General features: G+C 44.2%; 1 protein-coding gene across 2 annotated transcripts in view; it reads right to left on the bottom strand.

Annotated features, from left to right (window-relative positions):
* Nucleotides 1–22,981, bottom strand: part of stk32a (serine/threonine kinase 32A) — a 40,621-nt gene extending 17,640 nt beyond the window's left edge. Inside the window, exons 1-5 of one of the 2 annotated variants that reach the window (XM_048995449.1) lie at nucleotides 22,685–22,981; nucleotides 21,731–21,876; nucleotides 18,664–18,719; nucleotides 16,896–17,047; nucleotides 2,277–2,450 (exon numbers count right to left, since the gene is read on the bottom strand). In XM_048995449.1, the coding sequence (XP_048851406.1) occupies nucleotides 2,277–2,450; nucleotides 16,896–17,047; nucleotides 18,664–18,719; nucleotides 21,731–21,809 (461 nt within the window). In that variant the 5' untranslated portion in view covers nucleotides 21,810–21,876; nucleotides 22,685–22,981. Of the gene's footprint in view, nucleotides 1–2,276; nucleotides 2,451–16,895; nucleotides 17,048–18,663; nucleotides 18,720–21,730; nucleotides 21,877–22,252; nucleotides 22,380–22,684 lie in introns of those variants that run through there. The other variant, XM_048995450.1, reaches the window with a different exon arrangement.
* Nucleotides 22,982–23,270: the final 289 nt, after the last annotated feature.

Consider the following 23,270-nt stretch of genomic DNA (forward strand, 5'->3'; position numbering starts at 1 on the left):
AAGCACTCAGCAGTAGCTAAATAATGACACAAATCTGACCTACTTGAAGGGAGCATTAATCTGAAAAAATTTAAAGCAAATTAAAATGAAAACAGCTATTCATACTCTGCTAGGATCATTACTGCAAATCACGTTGGGGAAGCTGAACTGGGCTTAGAAAAAAATTTAACACGGCACAAGGCTATAAATTTTGTATCACGACATTGCGGCATTGGTGTCTTCAAAGGACTAATGCGAGGTATAGTGAGAAAATCCACGTGGGACGGTGAATTCAGGAAATTCACCACAAAAAATATCACCCGTGCTATCTGCCTTTTAAGTACACCTTACATGCAGTGCCTTGTAACAGAGTTAACTACTGGATCGCCATGGTGATTTAACCCCCGCATCCCCTTCCCGCAAAGGCTTCTGGGATGGGGGGGGAGGCATATGTAAATAACAACTGGTCCCCTTCACCGCGGTGAATGGGACACACCGAAAAACAAAATGGCTGCCCGGTACTGGGGGGTCCATTAGGGATGAGGGGGTGGATTAACTTTATTGGCGACCCAAGGCTGAGATGACTTTCCAGTCTGGGGGGGGTGGTTATCAATCGGCCATTTAGTTTGTTTAACCTCCCCATATTCCCGAGGGTGGGGCGGGGCCCCAGGCTATAATCTAGAATAGTCTATGCCAGCGGTCAGCAGCTGACGAACTCCGATCTGCCTCACTGTGTTCTGCACCCTGCCAACCTTAAATTAATAGTTTAATTTCCTCCAAACCACCTCGATGGGCCGAATAGCCTTCCCCCCGACCCCCCCGAATACTTTTTTGCTGGACGTGCTGGAACTTGGTTTTGTGTTGCAGACAGAATCTGGCCCTTTCGGGACCCCTGACCTATGCAGTGATCCGCCCCCCGGGTGTAGGGACGGAGATCAGGATCTGTGCACGTGTTCTGGGGCCAAGGGCGAAGCGAGTGAACGGTGGAATCCTCACCTGACTACATCCATGCCCCCTCCCCCCATCCCATTTTACAATGGCCTATTGCTGTATTGCTGTGCTAAATCATGGCCGAAAAACAAAGCATAAATCTAGAGCAAAGCAGAAGACAAATGTCGACCGGAAAATTATCTCCTACCGCAGAAAACATATGATCCATCGTAAGGGAGACTGAACGCTGAAGACAAATGAACGGCTTGGAATTTCGCTGCTCCCTTCCATCGGTGTTATCCCTGGATAACAGGAAGTGTACAGACTGTAATCTGCTATAGTGTTTCTGATTAATTAGGCCCTCCTGCCAAATTGAGGGCTCCCTGATTTTGGTCTGAAATAAGGGTTCTGGGCGCCATTGTTAACCTGCCCGCGGGCGTTGTCATCCTAATCAGAAGTAGCAGCTACTGGGACCAGTGGGGGGGTGGGGGGCTGTTCAGACTGGTTCAAACTGCCTGAACACGGAATACGGGGAGTCGTATGAGTGAGGGGACGTCTTACCCCTTTAGCTGTCCGTCTGTTTCACGCTGGTTTTCATTCTTGACTTCCATGCGAGCTACTTTTTCCTTTTGAGTCAAATTTTATGATTGGATGGACGTATTTTCAGCAGAAACCTTCGAACTTTAGGCTATATCCATAACATGAGTTTTAGTTATTAATAAAAAATACACCTTATCGGCTCAGTGTGGCTCGGTGGGTACGGACGTTTTTCGTTTGTGATCAGAAGGTCGCTGGTTCAAATCCTAGGGTTGGCAGAATGACTATCTGCTGTCTAACCCTGGGTCTCCAACTCCTGTCCTGGGGGAGCCCCAGACCTGGACATTTTTGGGATTCCCCTCATTTAACACACCTGATTTCACTTCTCTGCTTATTCCCACTCATTTCTTGAGCTGCACCAGGTGCGGGGGATCAGGGAGACAGCTAAGCTGTGCAGGACTCGCGCTCTGCTGGACTGGAGCTGGACACCCTTGGTCCCCCTTGCGTAAACGAACCCCTGCTTGTGCTGCCTGGGATAAGATCCAGGACCCCAGTAACTATGACCATGATAAATGTTTGCAGGATGGATGAAATATACTCAGTGTTGGGTATTTCAGGTCCAGAAAGTACAAATCCTGACCAGGATTTTGTTTCTACCAACCAGCTGAGTCCTCTGTGACTGTGACTCTTTATGCTCAAGTGGTTGGTAGAAACAAAACCTTGGACTGGATTTGCAGCTTCTGGATCGGAAATGCCTATCGTAGCACCATAGCATCAACCCTGACGGAAATAATAATGCCGTCGCTACGGCAATAATAATGCAGTTGTACCTGTGGATGATGCGTTTGCTCCGCAAGTAGTCCAGGGCCAGGGCGACCTCGCAGACGTACAGCTTCACGGTACTCTCCGAGAAGCGTACGTTCTGCTGCAGATGGTACCGCAGATCCCCTCCCAGGAGAAGGTCCACCACCATGAACATGTCCTCCTCATCCTGGAAGGAGTACCTGGGGAGACGGAACAGGACACGTCACGCTTGTGTACTGTGGACCGGGGGGGGGGGGTGCAACTAACGTTCTAGGGAGATGCAACGTCTGGACAACTCGGCTACCTAAGCAATTAAGATGCGTGAGAAAAAGCAGCCCACTCAGGACTGAGATTGCCTTGAGTATGTAAAAAGGGAACCAGATCAGCAGAATGTCTTCATTCCTCACAGGAGGAAAGTTCAGATGATTGCAGTTTGAGGGTGCTACGCTGACGGGTTAATCGTTAAATGATTACGCAGAGAGACCACTCCTACTGAAAGAACGAGGCAGGGGCCACATGGTCACATGACTGCGGCCAAAGTGAAACCCTTGCACGAGACCTGTAAAGCCAACAAAAAACGTAGCATCTGGTCACATAGCCCCCTTCTGTTGAACCTACGGCAACCCTCAAACACGCAGGGTGCATGAATCCATGGAGAAGTACTCAGTCATGCGAGCTGGCAGGCCAGGGAGCTTGCAAATCCTTGCCTTCCCAGTTCGCTCGTCTATCACTCAATCAGCCAATCAGAGAGTGTGAGAGGCCATGTCAGCAGGAAGCCCACCTCAATCAGCCAATCAGCGAGTGTGAGAGGCCGTGTCAGCAGGAAGCGCACCTCAATCAGCCAATCAGCGAGTGTGAGAGGCTGTGTCAGCAGGAAGCGCACCTCAGTCCAGTTCTGTAAAACCAGCCTGAAGGCCGCGGCTCGTTGTCCCTGCCTGAATGCAAACAGCGTTGGGTATCTGTGTAATTAGGCCATGCTGCAGAATCACAAGCTGGATAATGAACCGTTTGTGCTTGTGGAGGGAATCATAAAAATTCAAAGGACTACAAAAACACAGGCTTCCAACCGATGACCAAAAAATAACCTGCACAGTCTTTAGACAACAAATTATATAGACCCAGCTAGCTACATTTTCTCATTGGCCACCACTGCCTGCATGGCTAATTCTGTCGTCCAGATTTCAAAATCCCACGGCATGCCGTATTACCCCAATAACCGAACCAGGCCCGGATCCAGCATGCCAACTAACGCGAGGACAGACTACCTACGCGAAACCCTGCAGCGAAAATAACAAGCGCACTGTCAAGGTCACCGAACTGCCTGCGCTCACTGCCCTTGTGCCCACAGGACACGTTAGTAGGTTACACCACAATTAAATCAGACTGATACGGTTTGAAGGCCTGCGACAGAGCTGCTATTTATAATACTGTGTCACCTGGACCGGCCAGGCCACAACCTAGTAATCTCTGTGAAGATCCCATCACCGGCTCCCGGCACTGAATGCTGCAGCCTTCGCTGACCGTTTCACTCTGCACTACTGTTTATCAGAGGTGGACATCTCAGGTCCAGAAAGTAAAAATCCAGACCAAGGTTTTGATTCAACCACCCAGTTGAGTATAAAGAGTCACACTCACAGAGTACACAATTGGTTGGTTGAAGCAGAATCTTGGTCTGGATTTTTACTTTCTGGAACTGAAATCTCCACCTCTGCTATCTATGTACTTTGCCTCACTAGTGTGAGACTTTTGTGTCACACATGAGCCTTATATACGCTATAATGTTACAGTTGCTTTATTTATTTATTGATAACTGAATGCAGTTGTGCACTTCTGTATATGGTCGAATTTTGGGGGGGGTGATAACTAGGGGAGTTGAGGTGGGTCGATCACATGGTCCGGATGCGGTCGAGTCCGGGAGTTGAGTGTCCCTCATACATTACATGACATCATACAGAACAAGTTAGGCAGGTGGTGGGGGGGGGTTGGTTTTTGTCATTTTTTTCCCAGTGTGGGAATACCATCCACATGCATCCCATAATGACACACAAATATATTTATTTTATATTATATTTGATTGTTCTGCTGCATTTGTAAATATGTATGTATGAATGTACATCGGTGGCCGTCTGCAGTTTTAGAGACTGCAGACCTTTATTCATCTGTTGCTCCGGTTGCTTATTTAATCGTCCAATGGCATGACATTTGTAAGCTTCTTTTATTGTTAATAAACATTATTGCCAATATTTGTTTAGTAATTTTTAAACAGTAATGCCAAAAATGGTCAGTGTTTTCAGAATTTTCACCACTACTGCATGTAACTTAAGTTGTGTTACAGATACTGCTACCAAAATCGTGAAATAAGTAAGTAACTTAAACAACATCCATCCATCTATTTTCCAAACCGCTTATCCTACTGGGTCGCAGGGGGTCCGGAGCCTATCCCGGAAGCAATGGGCACGAGGCAGGGAACTACCCAGGATGAGGGGCCAGCCCATTGCAGGGCACACTCACACATGCATTCCTATGGGCAATTTAGCAAGTCCAATTAGCCTCAGCATGTTTTTGGACTGTGGGGGGAAACCGGAGTACCCGGAGGAAACCCTACGACGACATGGGGAGAACATGCAAACTCCACACACATGTGACCCAGGCAGAGACTCGAACCCGGGTCCCAGAGGTGTGAGGCAACAGTGCTAACCACTGCACCACCATGCCACGCCCAATTTCATAACATCCATCCATCCATCCATCCATCCATCCATCCATCCATCCATCCATCCATCCATCCATCCATCCATCCATCCATCCTCCAAACCGCTTATCCTACTGGGTTGCAGGGGGTCCGGAGCCTATCCAGGAAGCAATGGGCACGAGGCAGGGAACAACCCTGGATGGGGGGCCAGCCCATCGCAGGGCACACTCACACACCATTCACTCTCACACACACACCTACGGGCAATTTAGCAAATCTCAAGCTATCATGGGGACTCTTTTGTGGATTACAAAGGAGCTACAAGAGCAGAGAAGCTCTCAAAAAGCTGCCGTCAGCTACAAATTTAAAAGAGCTCAGTTTGGCTGATTCGTATCTAAAACAGGTAAGGGGTTTGGGGGGATTGGAACTGAGATAGCGCTGGGGCGTCGGGGCCTTAATTGTATCCCTGCCCTTGTATGTCTCTGGCTGAAATAAGCAGTTAATTTCCCCAAAAGGACTGCAGCGCAGGGCAAACTGCCATCATGTAATTATCTATCAATTATATACAATACTGTGCAAAAGCAGTCAAAGGAAATCGTTAAGGCTGTTTATCTGTGTAGTAAGTGCGTATTTGCTCAGACCAAAAATGACAATGCAATTAGAACATATTCAAATGAAGAATAACACAATAGAAACTAACCTGAATTTCTTCTGTTTCCTAAAAAATCACTGATTACACCACCAGCTCACGTAATAAATTGATTAAACTGGTTTTAAAAGCCTGTGGGGTGTCGATTAGGTATAATAAGGGTGTGCTGGTGGGTATGTTGGATGGTCGCTGCAAACAGTAGAGGATTTGATATTGGTACTCCAACACACTTTTACAGACATAATATCATAGTTTTGCAAAAACATGAAGATGATTTAAACATCATTTTCTTTGACTGCCTAAGACTTTTATACAACGTTATTGCTACATTTTATAACGCATCTCTTTACACTGAGAAAGATTATTCTACATTCTGCGTTCCTTAAGCATAAACATGCTGGCAATTTATCAGTGATCTTCTTGGTTTGGCAACGACCCAAATGTATCTCCATTTAAGCCTTAATGTTTGAACGGAATTGATTTGGTAGCGGCAGCCAAATGGGATTATAGTGTGCAGGGGGGGTCAGTATCTACCTATATGAATTTCAGTATTTTTCAGAATGACAGGCCCAGTTGTCACCTAGAGAGACCCCCCCCCCCCCCGCAAGGTTAAACGTAGAAAGGACACGGAGGACACCCCCGTCCCACCTCGCAGATTCGCCGAGCTCGGCGGGCTTCCGGAAGGTTCCCGGAGAGTGTGAGCTGTCAGCAGCTCTCTGGTTGAAAAACTACTTTAATTGCTGCTTGCCCCAGCAGGAGGAAAAAAATCATTCCCATTTCCTCTGCTGGGGGCCCGTCGAGAGAGCGAAAATGTTTTTATTTGCCGTCCTCCTTATGGTATGACATTGTGAACGCGGTACTGAAGGTGTGCGGTACCGGGAATCCTGGTTATAAACAGTTTATAGTCATAAAGACCGCTTGGGGACACTTTACTCGATGGGTCATAAATACTTAGTAATAACTCAGTTACTACATGAAGTACAAAACATAAACAAATACAGTAGCTACTTAAGATGCACCGCGATTCATTACTGATGAACAAACATGAGATCAGTATTTCTTGCCTTGTTCATCGCTTGTTCCTTCAGCAGTTCACAAAGGTTTACAGAATTAACAGATACAGTAACAAATATAGTAACTGCCATTGACATAAAAGATGCGTCACGATTCATTAATGATGATCGAACATGAGATAAGTGCGCAGTCCAAACTTAAATGAAAGCATAATACTATATTATCTGTGCCCGATCAAGTAAAGTGTTATCGCTGATTTTTTTGGAGCAAGATCTGGGTTACCGAAATTCCACAAAGTGTGCATGGCTAGTTGTCCCTCCTTCTCCTTGTTTTATGGTATAATATTAGGTACAATAAAGCTTCTTGTGCTGCCAGCATGGAAGTACAAAACTGCTCAATCCCACACTGGGAGCACTAACAATGCAACGTCTGAAACACATTTTCCAATTATCGTTTGGTCTTTTGCGCAAAATGAACGCTGATCTCGCGCGGAAGCTGTTCGCCATCTCAGTAACATCCGGCTCTAATTAGGCAAATAGTCAGGCTCTCGGCTGGCCTGGGCTAATAGCGGATTTGCTCAAAATTGTTTATGAAACACACAAAAAAAAAATGGATAAAAATATGGATAGAAATGAAAATAGCCCCTTGGCTCGTGACACCTTCACAGAGCCCAATCGTGCATTGATACGAGTATAATCTGAAAGACTCTGCAGGACGAACTCGATAAATGTGCACACAATAAAGGAAAATCACAGATGTTTTGCTGAGGAGGGTCTTATTATTGGATCATATGCAGGGAACGGACGCATTTCGTAAACTACTCAACCTTTCAGACGTTCTCTTCCATGCTTCCACGTTGTAGTTAATGTTGAAGATGAGTCTATACTGACAACAGGCAAGATGCTAAGAGCACATTCACTGTCCCTGTTAAACACTCGCTGCCTTCCTCTGCCACGCAGAATCCCTGCTGCAGAGTATGTAGCAGAGCCTCATACAATCGGGTGAGGTTAATGCCTAATCTTTTCCTTTGTTTGTTTGTTTGTTTAATTCAATGCTTTGGATGAGCAGCAGGAGCTACCCTTGATAATACATAGTTCTTGTATAAATTACCGGAAGGAATCACCACGGTAACAGCATCAGGACCGTCAAGCAGCATCATGCAACGGGTTTGTTTTTCAGCAGGAGGGATGGAGAAGCATCTTGCTGTCAAGGGCAAGGTGTAAGGAACCAAATATGGGATGATCCTCCAGGAGAATTAGTTCAGTTAGCTGGAGTACCGCTTTCTCGACGAGATGATGACCTAAAACAAACTGCAAACACCACAAAAGAGCAAATTAAAAAAAAAAAGAAGGTCAATATTCTGGAATGTTCCAGCCCAGATTTAAATCCCATTGCAAACCTGTACTATGACCTGAAAATTATCGCACACCAATGCTCTTCATCTAACTTGGCAGAGTTGGAGCAAATGAGGCAGTGCAGTAAAACTCAGGGCCTGAAAGCACAACGATGCAGACCTACCTACAGTCTCTGAGAAACAGGCTAACAAAGCACAGACTGACATTTGTAAACGAGACATGAAAACCTTTCTTCTCTAGAAAGCATGATGTTGAATAGAAAATATTGTTCTGTGAAGACCCGAATTTCTTGTGTTTATTGAGGGGGATAAGCATTATTTATAATTTTTAATATTTCTTATTTTAAGGTCTGACGGAACAAAGAGTTATATGGTAGATGCGTGACTGCAGGCAGTGACAAAGCCTGCGGATATTTCTGGAAGAAATGTCAGGTGAGTAGGTTCTGCATCTTGATTAATTTCGTCCATCTCTTGCCCTCCCAAAAACATATACGCTGTACACCAATGTTTCAAAGCCCAGTCCTCAGGGAGCCCCAAACGAAACACATTCCACCTCCCTCCCTGCTCGCAGTACATTTGAACCAAGAATCAAGGACATTGAATACCTGGTTCAGATGTGCCATGAGCTGGGGGGGGGTAAAATGTGGACTTTCTGTGACCCTCAAAGACTGGGTTAAGAGAAACAGCTCTACACCGCGTTGGTTCGGGAGTAAACATGAACATCACGTCATAGAGCGGCACCGGCCGATTAATTTCGGCGGACGGCCAGATCTGAGCTTCACCACGTCAGCAGGGCTGATTACTTTCATATCCAACGTTCTGAATCAATTTTTCAGTTTTTGAAAAGGCTCATTATTATGTGCCAGAATGGAATTAGCAGTTATGTTTGAGATCATTCATGACAGTTGCATAAAATATTATCGTTCATAAAAATCATTTTAATGATCATATGAGCCAATAAAAATAGCTCCATGGAGCGGGTTTGGTCAGGTGTGTCTTACAGAGTCTTTTGTGTTCCTTGTTCATTGTTTCTGGGTGTGTCTGTGTGTATGATTAGGTTTATATTACATTGTGGGGACCATTTTTCAGGTGCCAAATGCCAAAAGTCTTGTATTTAGTTTGGTTACTTATGGTTAATATTAGAGCTGTGTGTGGGGGGGGGGGGTTAAGGCTGTCATAGTTGGGATTAGTGTTATGCCCATAGAAATGAATGGAGAGTCCCCATAAAGATATAGATACTTAATCTGTGTGTGTGTGTGTGTGTGTGTGTCTATGTGTTGAGCTAGTTAATCCTTGTCCAACCTCATCTACTCTAGAAAATACGCTAGCTGTAATTTCACTGTAAATGAACTGCTTGTCATACCTTAAGATGACATATGAAGGCTGCGTTTTAATCATTCGGTATTAATTCTGTGACATTACTTAAATACCACATCTTTCCCTCAGGACACACCCAGGTAATGACGACAGCTGTGCTGACCTGACAGAGACCTGACCTGGTCCAGATGTTCAGCATCAAACTACTGCTGGAAAAGTCTGAAATACCGTGGCCCATTGTCCTTGGTTGAAGATTCAACATGCTCAGTTACTCTTGCCCTAACCCTGATAGCACAGTTTACTCAACGATATACCAGCGGTATGTGCCGATTACCTCACAGAAGACCCGTAACCTTCCGTCATGGCCACTCAGTGCTGATGTTACTCTGAAACAGTCGTGATTCTAGGATTTGTTAAGCTGGGAAGGGGAAATAATTCATACAGAGGGGCAAACCTTAGCATAAGCCAATGGTATGTTTCAAATCGGTGAGTGACAGGTGAAAGTTAACGCCGGGGACCAATCAGCTTTCGGCTGGGTCCAGGGGCCAGTGGCCATGTGACCCCGCCCAGCTCAGACAGATTCACAGCAGCTGGCCTAACGGTAATTAAATAAACTGTGACTGTGCCTTCTGACAACGCAGTGAGTTCACTTTGACTGTTATCGATAAAGTATCTGAACGCTAAAGTTAATATCCCCACAAAGGCAGACGGCTGAGATTACATTCGAACAGCAAATAAGATGCGTCAGACGAGAGTGAGACTATGATGGAGAATTGGATATAAGGAAAGACCTTATGCAGAGAAAAAGGAAACTGTCTTCTATGGTCAATTAGTAAAGTGCATGAGGCACCACCCTGGAGGGTAATACCCTGACAAGCAATTCAATTTGGCAGAAACTCCTGAAAGCCCAAGGGGGGTCACAAAAATTCATTTTTTCATCATGCGCAAGGTCATTGTTAACAGTGCCGTATTGTGTTATGTTCATTATTGTAACTTCTTTTCTTTGACCAATGGTTGGTCGGATTTTTAGTCTAAAAAAGCAGTTGACCCCCCCCCCTCCCCTGCCCCCCACCTCCCACGTTTCTAAGACCTGTTGGCACAGTGAAGCCCAGGAGAATCTGGAATTATTTGCAATTTGGTTTAGCTCGCACTGTCTCTCCCAGATCGATGTGAACGATGTAAGACGCACCTCAAGTAATGAAAACCAGACCAGATCTTTTTGAACGTTTCAACTAAAATCAGCGCTTGTGTTGAAAAGGTCGATAAAAATGAGTGAATATATTCTAACGTCCATTTACGTTATGTGGCCGTATTTAATCGCAGAAAGATAAATATCTCATTATGTTTGCAGTAAATATCCTATGTCTTATGTTATAAAAAGCTATATAAGCATCGTCTTAAGCTTATATCATATGAACTGAAGGTAAACAAACGCTCAGTCTTTAAAGGTATAAATTCAGCCTTGAGCGTGACGGGGATAATTCAGTTATCTACGCCCAGACGGTCAAAACAAAAACAGGAAGCGCGGTACGTTTCCAAGACCAAGGAAAATCCTGTGACTCAAGAGTGGATACGGCTGAATCCTCCCCCGATTTGAAACGTCAGGTCGATTTTCAGGCTTTTGCCTGACTGACAGGATGCCATCATTCCCAGCTGGCACCAGCTGCGGTTGGCAACAGGGTTCCGGAATTTCAGCAATCGCTGTTAAAAGGAATAGGGGACTTTGGCCAGGATGCATTCACAAGAACTGAACGGTTACAAATTCATATACAGCCTCTCCCCAGGTTACGATGGGGTTACGTTCCGATAAACCTATCGTAAGGTGAAAATATCGTAAGGTGAAATTATCATAAAGTGAAAATATCATAAGGTGAAAATATCGTAAAGTGAAAATATCGTAAGGCGAAAATTTTAATACAGTACACCTAACCTAACAAACGTCATAGCCTAGCCTAGCCTACCTTAAACATGCTTGGAACACTTACATTAGCCTACAGTTGGGCAAAGTCATTAACACGAAGTCCATTTTATGATGAAGTGTTGAATATTTCATGCAATTTATTGAACAATGTACTGAAAGTGAAAAACAATTTCCCATCGTAAAGTCGAAATATCGTAACGCGGACCATCGTCACCCGGGGAGCGTCTGTAGTTACATACGGTGTCATTATCTGTTTTTAAACACTGGTGGAATAAGACGATATCTAAAGGCGTTCTAAAGTAGCGCCTCCCGCAGGAGAGAGGCAGAATTGCATAAAACATTCTGCATTTTGTATATTGCCCGTGTGCTTGGTTTGCCATTGGACGTTCCGGAATATGCCAAACATGCGACTGGGTCACTGTCACCTGATCTACAAAGACGGTTGCAGAGAAAAAGACTCCGGAAGAAAGGCGGAGGTGTCAGCGAGGCAGTTTGTCAGAGCAAGACGTAAATCTCGTCAGACACTAAATGAAGCCCAGAGGCATTGTGCTTTTTCAAAGCAGACACCTCTACCAGAGGCTACCTTGTTAGCAAAGCAGTACCACAGATAATTAACAGTACTGATGTATTGTTTTTGCAAAAAAAGCAAAAAATCAATGCACATCTGATTTTAATTTAAACAATATTAATACATTGTTTTATTTATCAGACAATACTATCCAAAGCGATATACATTTTGAGAAGACGGGGTCAGACAGTCCTTGGGGTAACTGAAGGCTAAGGGCCTTGTTTATGGGCCCAAAGGTGAAATCGCTCTGTCAACCCCGGGCTTTGAACCAGCAACCACCTGAAAACAGATACAGCATGTTATCCTGCTGAATCACACCATATGGAAAGGGGGTCAAATAGTAGGTAAAATCGTAGGTTTTATCAATTCAGAAGGGTCAATGAAAATTTTATGTGAAGGTGTTTTTGTCTCAGAGAATCATCCTAAATTGGGAGTGGTGTGTAGCTCAGTGGGCTACGCACCTGTACCTGTGATCAGAAGGTTGTTGGTTCAAGCCTGCTCTTTGTAAGCTAGTCACATGTTTCTGGAGTCCTTGGACAATATTCATAACCCCCCTTGGGTGTCACAAAGTGGCTGCCCCTTCATTGTGATATCACCCCCCCCCCCCCCAAAAGCCTACCCTCACCTGTATAGACAGCAAGATGGACCAAAAGCAGACAGAGAATTTAATTCCCCCAATGGGAATTAATAAAGTATCACTATTCTATTTTAAATGGTCACCTTTAGGTGTTAAGTGTCATAGCAGAAACTGGACAGAAAACAAAAGATTTACTAGGACACCCCGAAACAGGAGCAGGGCGACTGAATGTATAGAACAGATTAACTGACTATGGAGGAAGTGATGTCACGTGTCACATTGTTGTAGCAGGAGGCTGAAAGATCACAGCAGTCTCTCTCAAGAATGACAATGGAACTTGAACAGATACCTTGATCCCCCCCCCCGTCCCGTTTCATCACTACCCAGCTGCCGAGGAGCAGAGCTAGGCTACCACACTGAGCTATTTCAGGAGTTTTCAGAGCCTGGGAACTGCGTGACCCCCACCTACAGTCTGCGTTCAGCTGAGGCCATCGCTCCACAAAGAGGGAATTCCTGCGAGACAGGCAGTCGAGACGAGAATTTCAAGGAGTACTATCCAGCGAAACAAAACACTTACAGGGCTGATAGATTGAAAGCGTATCATTTCTGAAACGCAAGCAGAATGCACTATATAGGTCAAATTGTATTGCATAATCTGTCAATAATTTACTTGGTGGGAGCACGAATAATGTAGTCGTACAGTCTTAGTGCATTAATCAGTCACAAACTAAGTGTTAATTATGTACTGATTCCATGTTTGTTCATCATAAATCGATCAGAATGGTTCGGATATTTCATGCAATTACTATATTTGTTCATGATTTGTACTTGAGTAGTAACTGAGTTACTAAGTTACCCCTCAAGTAAAGTGGCTACCAATAATCCTTTTTGCTAATCCTTAATCTAAACATATGCAGTAGCTATTAAAGGCGACAGTGTATATTTTATTGTGATAGGACGAAACAAATTCAGCGTTTACCCTATCGGGGCATTAGGGCCAGACAGGGAAAACAAACCACGCATCTCGGTAAGGATGACCTTCGCTGTGAACACGCGATCAGGCCACATTTGTGGATTGTGGCTCAGTCGGCGCGTTGTCTCCCTTTATGTGTCGTGCTTCCTCAAAAGAACGTCCCAAGGGCTCTTCTGCACGGCGATTCAGCTGCATGTCGTTCAGAAATAAAAGGAAGAATGCTTCCCCTTTCATTTCTGTAATTAAGGGGAAAACTGGGGGCTCCGGGGAGGGGTCGCCGTATTGATTATGGGGCAGCCGAGCTGAGCTTCTCCAAGCGCAGTCCGACGAGCCAACAGCTCTATTACTAATTAAACGCTTGACATCTGAAAAATTGCTACGGGCAGAATTCCAGCTGCTTTGACCATCGTGCCGCCACCTTTCAAACCGAGCTTGACAGGTATTGTAAATTTAATAAAAGCCCGCAGACGCCCATCCCACGGCCAGTGTCCCCATCACACATCCGCTCAGTGATAATTATGGTCTGGAGATCCTGGCCCTAACCAGAACTGAATGCAGTCAGTCTGTCTTAATGTGATTTGATCTCTGTGACTCATCCGATGATAGGCTCAGACAAGAGTAATTAATTAACATCAGTAAACCAGCGGACAGAGATATTAGCATGAAACCAGACTGGAAACCACTGCTTAATGCTTCAGCACTAGTGCTTCAACATCTAACATAAAAACAAGGGCCACATTCTGTTTGTATCCGCTAACTACTCTGTTTATAAATAAAGCTAATTAGTCATCATGACTAAATGACTCGAATGTCTGATCTCGCGCCAAAACATGCTCATTTCAATACACTTACAGCCCATAAAAATGAAGCGACAAGCAATGTATAAAAATCATTTCATTTCCCTTCAATTTCAGCACCGTAAAGCGATAATGAAGCATGCACTTGCATTTTACACACGCAGTTAAAGAGAAAAACAACTAAATCTATACCTGATAGTATTAAAAAGGGGTAATTTAACCTTCAAGGATAGAGTCACGTACACAATCAAATAAGCGTGCTACAGTATAACAGTATATAAGAAGAAATACACCACATCGTTATGTGTTAACTTACAGACAACTCCTACTTACAAACGGACTGCCATGACGCCTATTATATAAAACAATTGGCTTAAATCCAATGGGTGAATATACATTCTGCTTTGTGACTTCCGCGGTTTGTCATCTCGAGGTACAGTACAGTACTGAATGCAGTAACTTTTTTTTTTACTGTATAATTGAAATTATCGTGTGTTATATTGTTACTTATTCATCTTACTCACAAATTCAACATAAAGACAGACTCAGTGAAAGGATCTCGTTCGTGACCTGGGGACCTGCCTGTATTTATACATTGCTAAACCTAACTTTCCGTGTGTGTGTATATATATATAAGTGTGTGTTACTCCAGCATATTACCAAGTTTCCCAGATCAGAAGTAGCTCTGCTTAATCACAAGGCCCCCTAGGCGGTGTTCCCTGGAGAGACCTAGTGCTTCTTCGATGGAGAAGATGCTGTTTGTGCCACGGCTCTGTAGGGGGCTCCACTTACATGCTGTGCTATGAGTCAGGAAGCCCCATTGCCTACCCCATGCTTACCAATCACTATACCTGAGCCCCCTCTGACAGCTGCTATACTCCTAAACGATCTTCATTCCAAATGATAACAAAAAATAACTGTTGTCACCGCATGCCAGTTTTGCTCCAAGTGGGGCGGAGAATGGATCCTTGTACCATGGGGATGAGAAGAATTCGGGTAGAGAATGATGGGGAGCGGTGAGGACAGAGGGAAGTGTTTGAGGTTCAGAACGGAGGGAAATACACAAAGAGATGAAAAAGGCAGTGGGATGAAATAACAGGATCTGGCAACCCAATATACACATGGGGTCTGAGACGAAACATTAGGCTATTTTATGTCATTGACAATCAAGACCGGATGAAGGAATGGCTTGTTACCTGACGCTGCCCCACCCAGGGACATCCACACCCCTCCCCACTTATACTATACTGGTAATGAATGCCGATATACGGCCATACATGAACACACAGAATACAAGACGTGATCATGAAATGAAATGAAAATGAAATGAAATGAAAAAATAACATTAAATGAAAAATGAAATTATTTTTTCCCCCTATCATCCATTTTACAAACTGCTTATCCTTGTGGGTCGCGGGGGGTCTGGAGCCCCTTGGACGCTATGGGCACGAGGCAGGGAACAACCCAGGATGGGGGGCCAGCCCATCGCAGGGCACACTCACACACCATTCACTCACACATGCACTCCTACAGGCAATTTAGCAACTCCAATTAGCCTCAGCATGTTTGTGGACTGTGGGGGGAAACCGGAGTACCTGGAGGAAACCCCACGACGACATGGGGAGAACATGCAAACTCCACACACATGCAACCCTTAGCCTAGCTAGGGGTGGCCTTCAAGTGGCTTTCGGATGATTGCTTTGGCCCTTTCTTTAACAGACTCGTTCTAGCTTGTATGATGCTCTAGGGGAAGCTCCTCTTTCAGCATCCGTTCCATCCCACCAAGAAAGAAAAACACCATTGGACACCAACTCTCATTTGGAACGATACAAAATAAATAACGATAAAATTAAAAACTAACGGGATTAGTACAAATCGCCCCTACCTCGGGCTTCCGGCGGGGCGACCTGAGGTCAGCTCGGCTCCGCCCCCTTCGCCATCTCGTACTTCAGAGTCGTAGCCTTCCTAGCCCACAAACTAAAATCAGGGCGCCCACTCCAACAAGGTTAACAGACCCACATGTTTACGTGATATCATTGATGTGACGTGCAAACGATCGACATGAAACCGGTCACGCAAATGCCACCATTCCTAATATTTTATTTTCGTGCGGACGCCCCATGCCACCCCCCGGCAAAGATTCCTGGTTGCCTGCCCATGACCCCCATCCCCAAATCCTCCAGTGGGTCCTCCCTCTTCATGTAGCCCGACAGAATGAAGCCACTGGAAGCTGCAGTTGGAGCGCAGAGGCAGAATGAGGGCAGGCCTCGCAGCGGTGCAGCCCCCGCGAGCTGGGCAGCGAATCTCTCGCTATCTCGACCTTGAGCGTCTTGCTCAGGACAGTCCCAGCCATCTGACCGTGCGCCCGGCTGACTTCTGCAGCTCCCTGAAGACAGCCTGCTAGCTCCAAGCCTTAAAGTGCTACTAAAAGGAGTAACCTTTCGAGTCCCTTCAGATTATTCTACTTGGATGCAACCCAGCAGCTCCCGTATTTACTGTGACTTATACTGAAAAAACGCCGCTAATAGCTATTCGGGTCCAAACATCAGTTTTAGTGTCAGGAAAGTTGCTTTTTTAGGTTTCCCAAGATCAGATGCACAACACAGGGATTTCGAATTAGTACAATTTATGCCACAAGCCCTGTTCACGCACATTAAGCTCTTCCGCACAGTAGACTGGAGCCAGCCAGGTCTGAAACGTAATCGGGACATAAATTTCCAGTGTAGTTCAATGCCCCATTGTTGGAAATTTCAGCCACTTTCCAGAAAGAGATTCAAACCTACCAGAAGTTGACGAGGAAGGGGTGCTCCAGGTTTTGCATGATCTGCAGCTCCTTGAAGACGTTCCGCACCTCATTGCGTTCCACACACTTCAGCTTGTTCATGTACTTCATAGCGTACATCTTCTTGGTGTCTTTCTTCTGCACGATACACACCTACAAAGACAGAGGTGGGTATACAGAGTACTGGCACCTTTAGCTGAGTCACTGGCACAACGACCGGACTGCACACATCTTGTCGTCCACTAGAACTGGACCGATCTAGTCTTCAAAATTCAGATTATTTACCATAATGCTCACATCTGCTTTGTGAAAGAATCGCCTATACATAATTTTTAAATGTCAGACACAAGATAGTCACAAAAATAGAGATGGACACTAAATTTAATAAAAAATAACACACAGAACACAAAAATAGTTTTCTACTACACTCAGGAAAAAAAGGTAAATATTTGTACCTTTGCTTGTCACTGGGCTTGTACCCTTGTAATTGTACCTTTTAAAGTACAGAAGTGAACTCAGACGAACATCCCAAGGTACAAACAGCATTAATGTACCATGAATGATACAGAAATATTCTTCAGAATCAATTTCTGTACCTTATAGGTACAATTACGTACAGCTAAGGGTACAATTGACAGCCCCAGTGACAAGCAAGGGTACAAATTTTTACTATTTTTTTTCTGACAGTGTAGGTTATCAATCCTTCCCCTAATCATGCGTATTCACTTCCCATATTCAAACAGCATGTAAAATATTCGGGCAACATTCAGAGCCAATAATGATATTTCGTCTACAGTTGCAAGGAACACACAAGCCATAACGTTGATGAAAATTTGTAATTTGACTGTAATAGGGCTTCAGTAATAAATTAAGTTTATTTCTGACTAGTTTATGCTTCTGAGGTAATTCAGTTCCATTGAGCTTTCATTTCCGTTTACACAATGCATCGTGTCATTTAACATCGATTTGTACCGAGACTCACTGCAGATATGCTTCAGACTGCATGTTTATGCTTCACTAAAGCACTTATTTGCGTGCAGTACTTACAGTATTTACATTACATGAGTACAATATCAATAATTACGACTGTCAAGGTGACAAAAAAGCTTGTACTCATATTTCACAGTGTTGGGTAACACTTTACTTGAGGGGACACGAGTAAGTTACTATTTTTAGTTACTAAGTAAGAGCGTACTACTACATTACATTAAAAAGAAGTACTGTCCTGTTTTGATGTGTTTTTCAGAGACGCCTTTGCATTAAGTGTAATCCAATAATAAAGAATAAAGAAATGTTCATTAAGGACTGAGAAATCGAAAAAGCGGACTAATGAAAATCATTGGACCGAAGCGCTTCACCTTCTGTTCTCGGGTTAAATCGATTACTCGCTGAAAGGCAATCTAGTGCAGGTATAAAAATACAAAATAAAACGAAGACAATATTTGGAGGACAAAACAACCTGCCTGTCCTTAATTGAAAGTAAAATTTGTTATGTAAAGGGTACAGCCATGGTTAGAATTAGACAATATTGATTATTTACCCTACTCATAGATATTAGACCACTAAATTAAGTCTTAGTTACATACTGATCTCATGTTTGATCATCATTAATGGATCATACTTTATCTTAAGTAGCTACTTCATTTGTTCATGATTTGTACTTCAGCAGTAACTGAGTTTAACTAAGCACTTGAGCTGCCTCAAGCAAAGTGTCGCTATCTATTAAAAACCAAGACAAGGCTTTAGTGAATGACGTTTGAGGGCCTCACCTTTCCGAATGTACCTTTTCCAATGGCTCTCAAGATCTGGAAGTGATCGAAATTGACTGCGGAGAGAAGAGAGGCATATTAATCTCCTCCACTGCGTGCTGGCCTGCATTTCACTCTGAGTACTTTTTGAAAACCATTTGCAGACACCGGGTGACAATTCGCCAGTTTTTAATAAGCAGATGTAAAGCAAACTGATGTCATTGTCTCTATCCATCTAACTAAAGAGATAAATGAAATACTAAAATAGTTGCCTTTGCACAGCAAGCCACAGTTACTTGGTATTTCTCCAACCTTCTACTTAGCTGCTTCCTTGATGTGTGCTGAAAATTAACCGAGTGGCAAACACACTTTCAGAAACTCCATCCATCCATCCATCCATCCATCCATCGAGTCATTGGTCCTGTATGTGGGCCCATCATATTCCAGGAAGCACATGGCAAAAGGTGAGGGTATAGTATAAATGCCCCAGTGGGCTAAGTCTCTATCTCTGTGATCGGAAGGTTGCTGGTTCCAGCCCCGGTCTCGCCAAAACAGTCACATGTCCGTGGGCCCTTGAGCAAGGCCCTTAACCTCCAGCTCCAGGGGTGGCACACGCTGGCTGACCCTGCGCTGTGACCTCCCAGCCTCAGGGGGCGCCACACGCTGGCTGACCCTGCGCTGTGACCCTCAGGCTATGGACAGCGAGATGAGGAAGGTGAAGAATCCCAATGTACTCGTGCAAATGACAAATAAAGGATTCATCATTTATACCTTGAACGGGATGCCAATCCATCACGGGGCATGCAGTCACGTGGCTACAAACAATCACACAATATAGGTGAGGTACAGTCACCAGTTTCATTGTTATTGGATTTCGGGAGAAAGCATGTGGAAGAACAGGAAACAGACAACAGACAACGAACTGGGATGAACTTCCAAACTGGGACGAACTTCCAAAAAGCACTAATCAGCTCCTGTAACACATTGACGCTTAACAGCATCACTAAAGGGTGAGGAGATCAGAGCAAAATGTGGACGCTCACATCATCTCGTCTTGTGCCTGAGTATGTGCTACGCGCACCAAATGCGGACTGACTCATCGCATTACGGGCTTGCATCTAGGGTGAGGTCACGTGACCACGCTGTCCCCAGTGTCAGCTGACGCCTCGCCTCCTCTCGAGGAGGGCAGATCTGACCTGACATGTTATGATGCACTTTATTAAGCATATAACAGCCGAGCTCGCCGCTTCCCCACATGTGAGCTGAGCCGGCTCTCCTGGCTACATGAGAACATAATGGACTTTCCGCCCACCAGAGGAATTCAAAATACGAAGATTAACATAAATATAAAACAAAAAAAGCTGCATTTTCACCCAAGAGAGAACGACGGAAAATGTCGCCGGCCTCGTTTCTTGCTGGTAACTTAGTCATGACAGCTATTAGAGAGGAATTTATCTTGTTGCTGTGGTAACAGAAGCGCAATCCCCCCCCCCCATTGGTGCTATCTAGCTCTTAATAAACAATGATGAGGAGACAGACACCCATAAACTACAGAAGATTAGACTTCTGATTTAAAAATTATACTGCTCTGGGACTATTTGAGTCTGACATCATACATATTTATAATCGTGAAAATCTTCAGCTGAGGTATTAATACTGAGGATGAAAAAAATAACCAGGAAATTAGAATTCTGCTGGGAAAAATGGTTACTACATTCGTTATACATCATAACATCATACATCCTCGTACAACGTTGACTGTATATCTACTCAATCTTTCCGTCCTTCATCAAAACAGAATATACTCCATGTATCCAATCATCTTACAACCACTAATCCTGGTCATGATTCCATGGAGGAACAAGACTGGGGGGGGGGGGGGGGGGGGTACGCCCTGAACAGGATGCTGGTCCATCGCACGGCAAACGGTCGGCTCTGTAACAACGATGCAATAACCTGTATATTAAAAATCCCCATAAACGGTCCCTCCACCTTTCCTCAATCATCCCACTAATGAACTGACTGCAGCCACCCTCCTGAAGATGTAGGTCATTGCTGTGAAGCTGTACTGTAATGCGACCGTGTATCTCCGGTTCCAAAGTAGCCAGAAGAAGAATGTGAGCAGACACATCATTTATCAAAGAATTAAGCAAAATACAATATCTCTAAAGAGAATTTTTAGCTACAAAATCCCACAAAGAGTAATAACAGCCCTGGGTGTTTCAGGGTCTTAATGACATGATGTGCGAGAACTGACAGTCGCGGAGATGGATTGCGCCGTCGAGTCCCAGCAGAAATCCGAGTCTTCTAAAAACTTCTGAAGATTCTTCAAAACTTTTTTGTAACTCCAAGAGTGGTCTGCCTTTCCAGTATGAACATGTTACTTCTGAAGTGCGCCTTATGTATTTAAAAGTAAAACTAATAGGTATAGTACCAGGTAAGGTACCGCGGTTTTTAATTATTTTTTAGTATTCAAAATATTGATAAAGCTTTACTCGTGGGGGCACAGATACTTACTAGTTACTCAATTACTACTAAAGCACAAATCGTGAACAACTACAGTCACACTTTAGATAAAATATGCGTCGATATTTCATGAGATCAGTACTTCACTTGCGTTACTCGTGACTTGTCCCTTCAATAATTACTTCAATGGTCCACAAAGGTTTACAGAATTAACAGATATAGGAACCGATATAGTAACTGTTTGGGATAAAAAAAAAATGCGTCACTATTCAGTAACGATTAACAAACATGATGAATATTATACGTGTTATTCATTACTTACTCCTTCAGTAGTTCCTCATTAGTTTACAAAGGTTTACACGATGAAAAGACATAGTAAATACAGTACTAGCTTGAGATGAATAGTGACAATTCATTGAACAAACATGAGATCAATATATAACTAAGTCTTAGTTTGTGGTTAATTAATACATGAGTAATGGCATAACCGTACATTATTTGTGCCCCTCAAGTAAAGTGTTACCAAAATATTTCATTGACGTATTTGCGAGCTTGTAAAAGAAAACATGCATGTAAAAGCTGGTAAAGCAGTTTTATAGTAGGATGCGACGACCCGACTCACCCTCTTCGCTCTGACTGGCGGCTGCCGACTTGCTGGACTGTCCGAGACCCATGCTGTTCTGTGCCAATCCCCAGCTCATCCGCCACTACACGGATCCACAGCTCAGGCAAGTCGAAGCTTGTCCGGGGTTGGACCTGCAATCCGACCTGCACAGATGAAGACGATTTTCAAGACAGGGAAAATCAGGCTGAACATGTTATGTGAGCCGCATTACGGTTTATATTCAAAATGCTGGTCAAATAACACGTGTTGTGTCTCCTATCGCCCGCAGCTTCCATCTGCAAACTTCCTCACCTACCGCTCAACGCGCGGAGGCTCCGACAGAGCAATGGGATGTGAAATAGGATAGGGGTTAGCGCAAACCTTAATGATGTTATTTGCATTTTGCCCTCCCTAAACAAACAACACCCAATATATGGCACTAAATTAATGCTAAAAGCTGGAACTTTATCTGCTTCGCCTGAACGAGGAATCATAAATATGCACGACACGAATGTCCCAGTCAATGATTTTTTTAACAACCTCTCGCCTTGCTGCAGAACTTTCACGAACATTATTTGCGCTAGTTAAGTTGCGTCCTTCCCGGGATGAATTTGATATTGCGGCGAGGGGGACGCGCCTCTGCACGCGCTACATAAAAGCTATACACAGCGCGAGACACGCAAGAGGCGCAATCATAACTACGGAGATAAAAGCACCCCCCCTTCCATAACTACACCTCGCATGCAATGCACACTAAACTTTATGCAAAGTTACCGGCTGATCGATTTTAAAAGCTATTTTCATATAACCTTGCGGAGGTCATACACATATCTCATGCACCTTTCGTTATTTAATCAGAGGAATACCCAAAATTTTAATGGACAGAACAGATTAAAAGCGCACTGATGAATGACTGCTGAAGGACAATATCCCATTATATAACAATACAGAACAAAGGTGTATTATACGTACCTGTACAGGCGCACTGGATTGTCACAGAAAACACGTATATCCAAATAAATAGAAGCTGAGGAGCGACTCGTTCTCCCGAGCATCATTCAGCCCCCTGCCTTTGTCGCGAGGAGCAGCTGAACTCGCGTGCCTAGTGGGAGATACGCTGATGAGTCCCCTGGGATGTGGTTCCGCTTTCTCTGTAACTTGGGTGAACTGCAAGAGAGACGTGAGCTCTGGCACCGGGTAACTGGAATCCAGCAATATCACAATAACAACAAGCCAGTGAAACGCTGATAAACGTGACCACCGCCCAGGCTGGCACGCTGTGCCGTGGCGTGTCTCCAATCATCGATGGGGGAAGTTACAATAACCTCAGCACCTACAATATATTTGACATGTAACGAACATTAAGCAGACGCAGGTATCCCCCCCCCACCCCCCACAGATGCGTTAAAAAGCAAAATACAGGTGACATTTTAAAGAACAACAGTTAATCGACAGAAAAGCAGTCGATGCAACGTACCAGAGCAATAACGCGATATTATGAGGATGACACAGGCAGAAATTCTTCGATTTTTAAAAGTTTTCACCCATATATATATAC

Source organism: Brienomyrus brachyistius, chromosome 24 (genome assembly GCF_023856365.1).
Source record: "Brienomyrus brachyistius isolate T26 chromosome 24, BBRACH_0.4, whole genome shotgun sequence".
NCBI lineage: Eukaryota > Metazoa > Chordata > Actinopteri > Osteoglossiformes > Mormyridae > Brienomyrus > Brienomyrus brachyistius.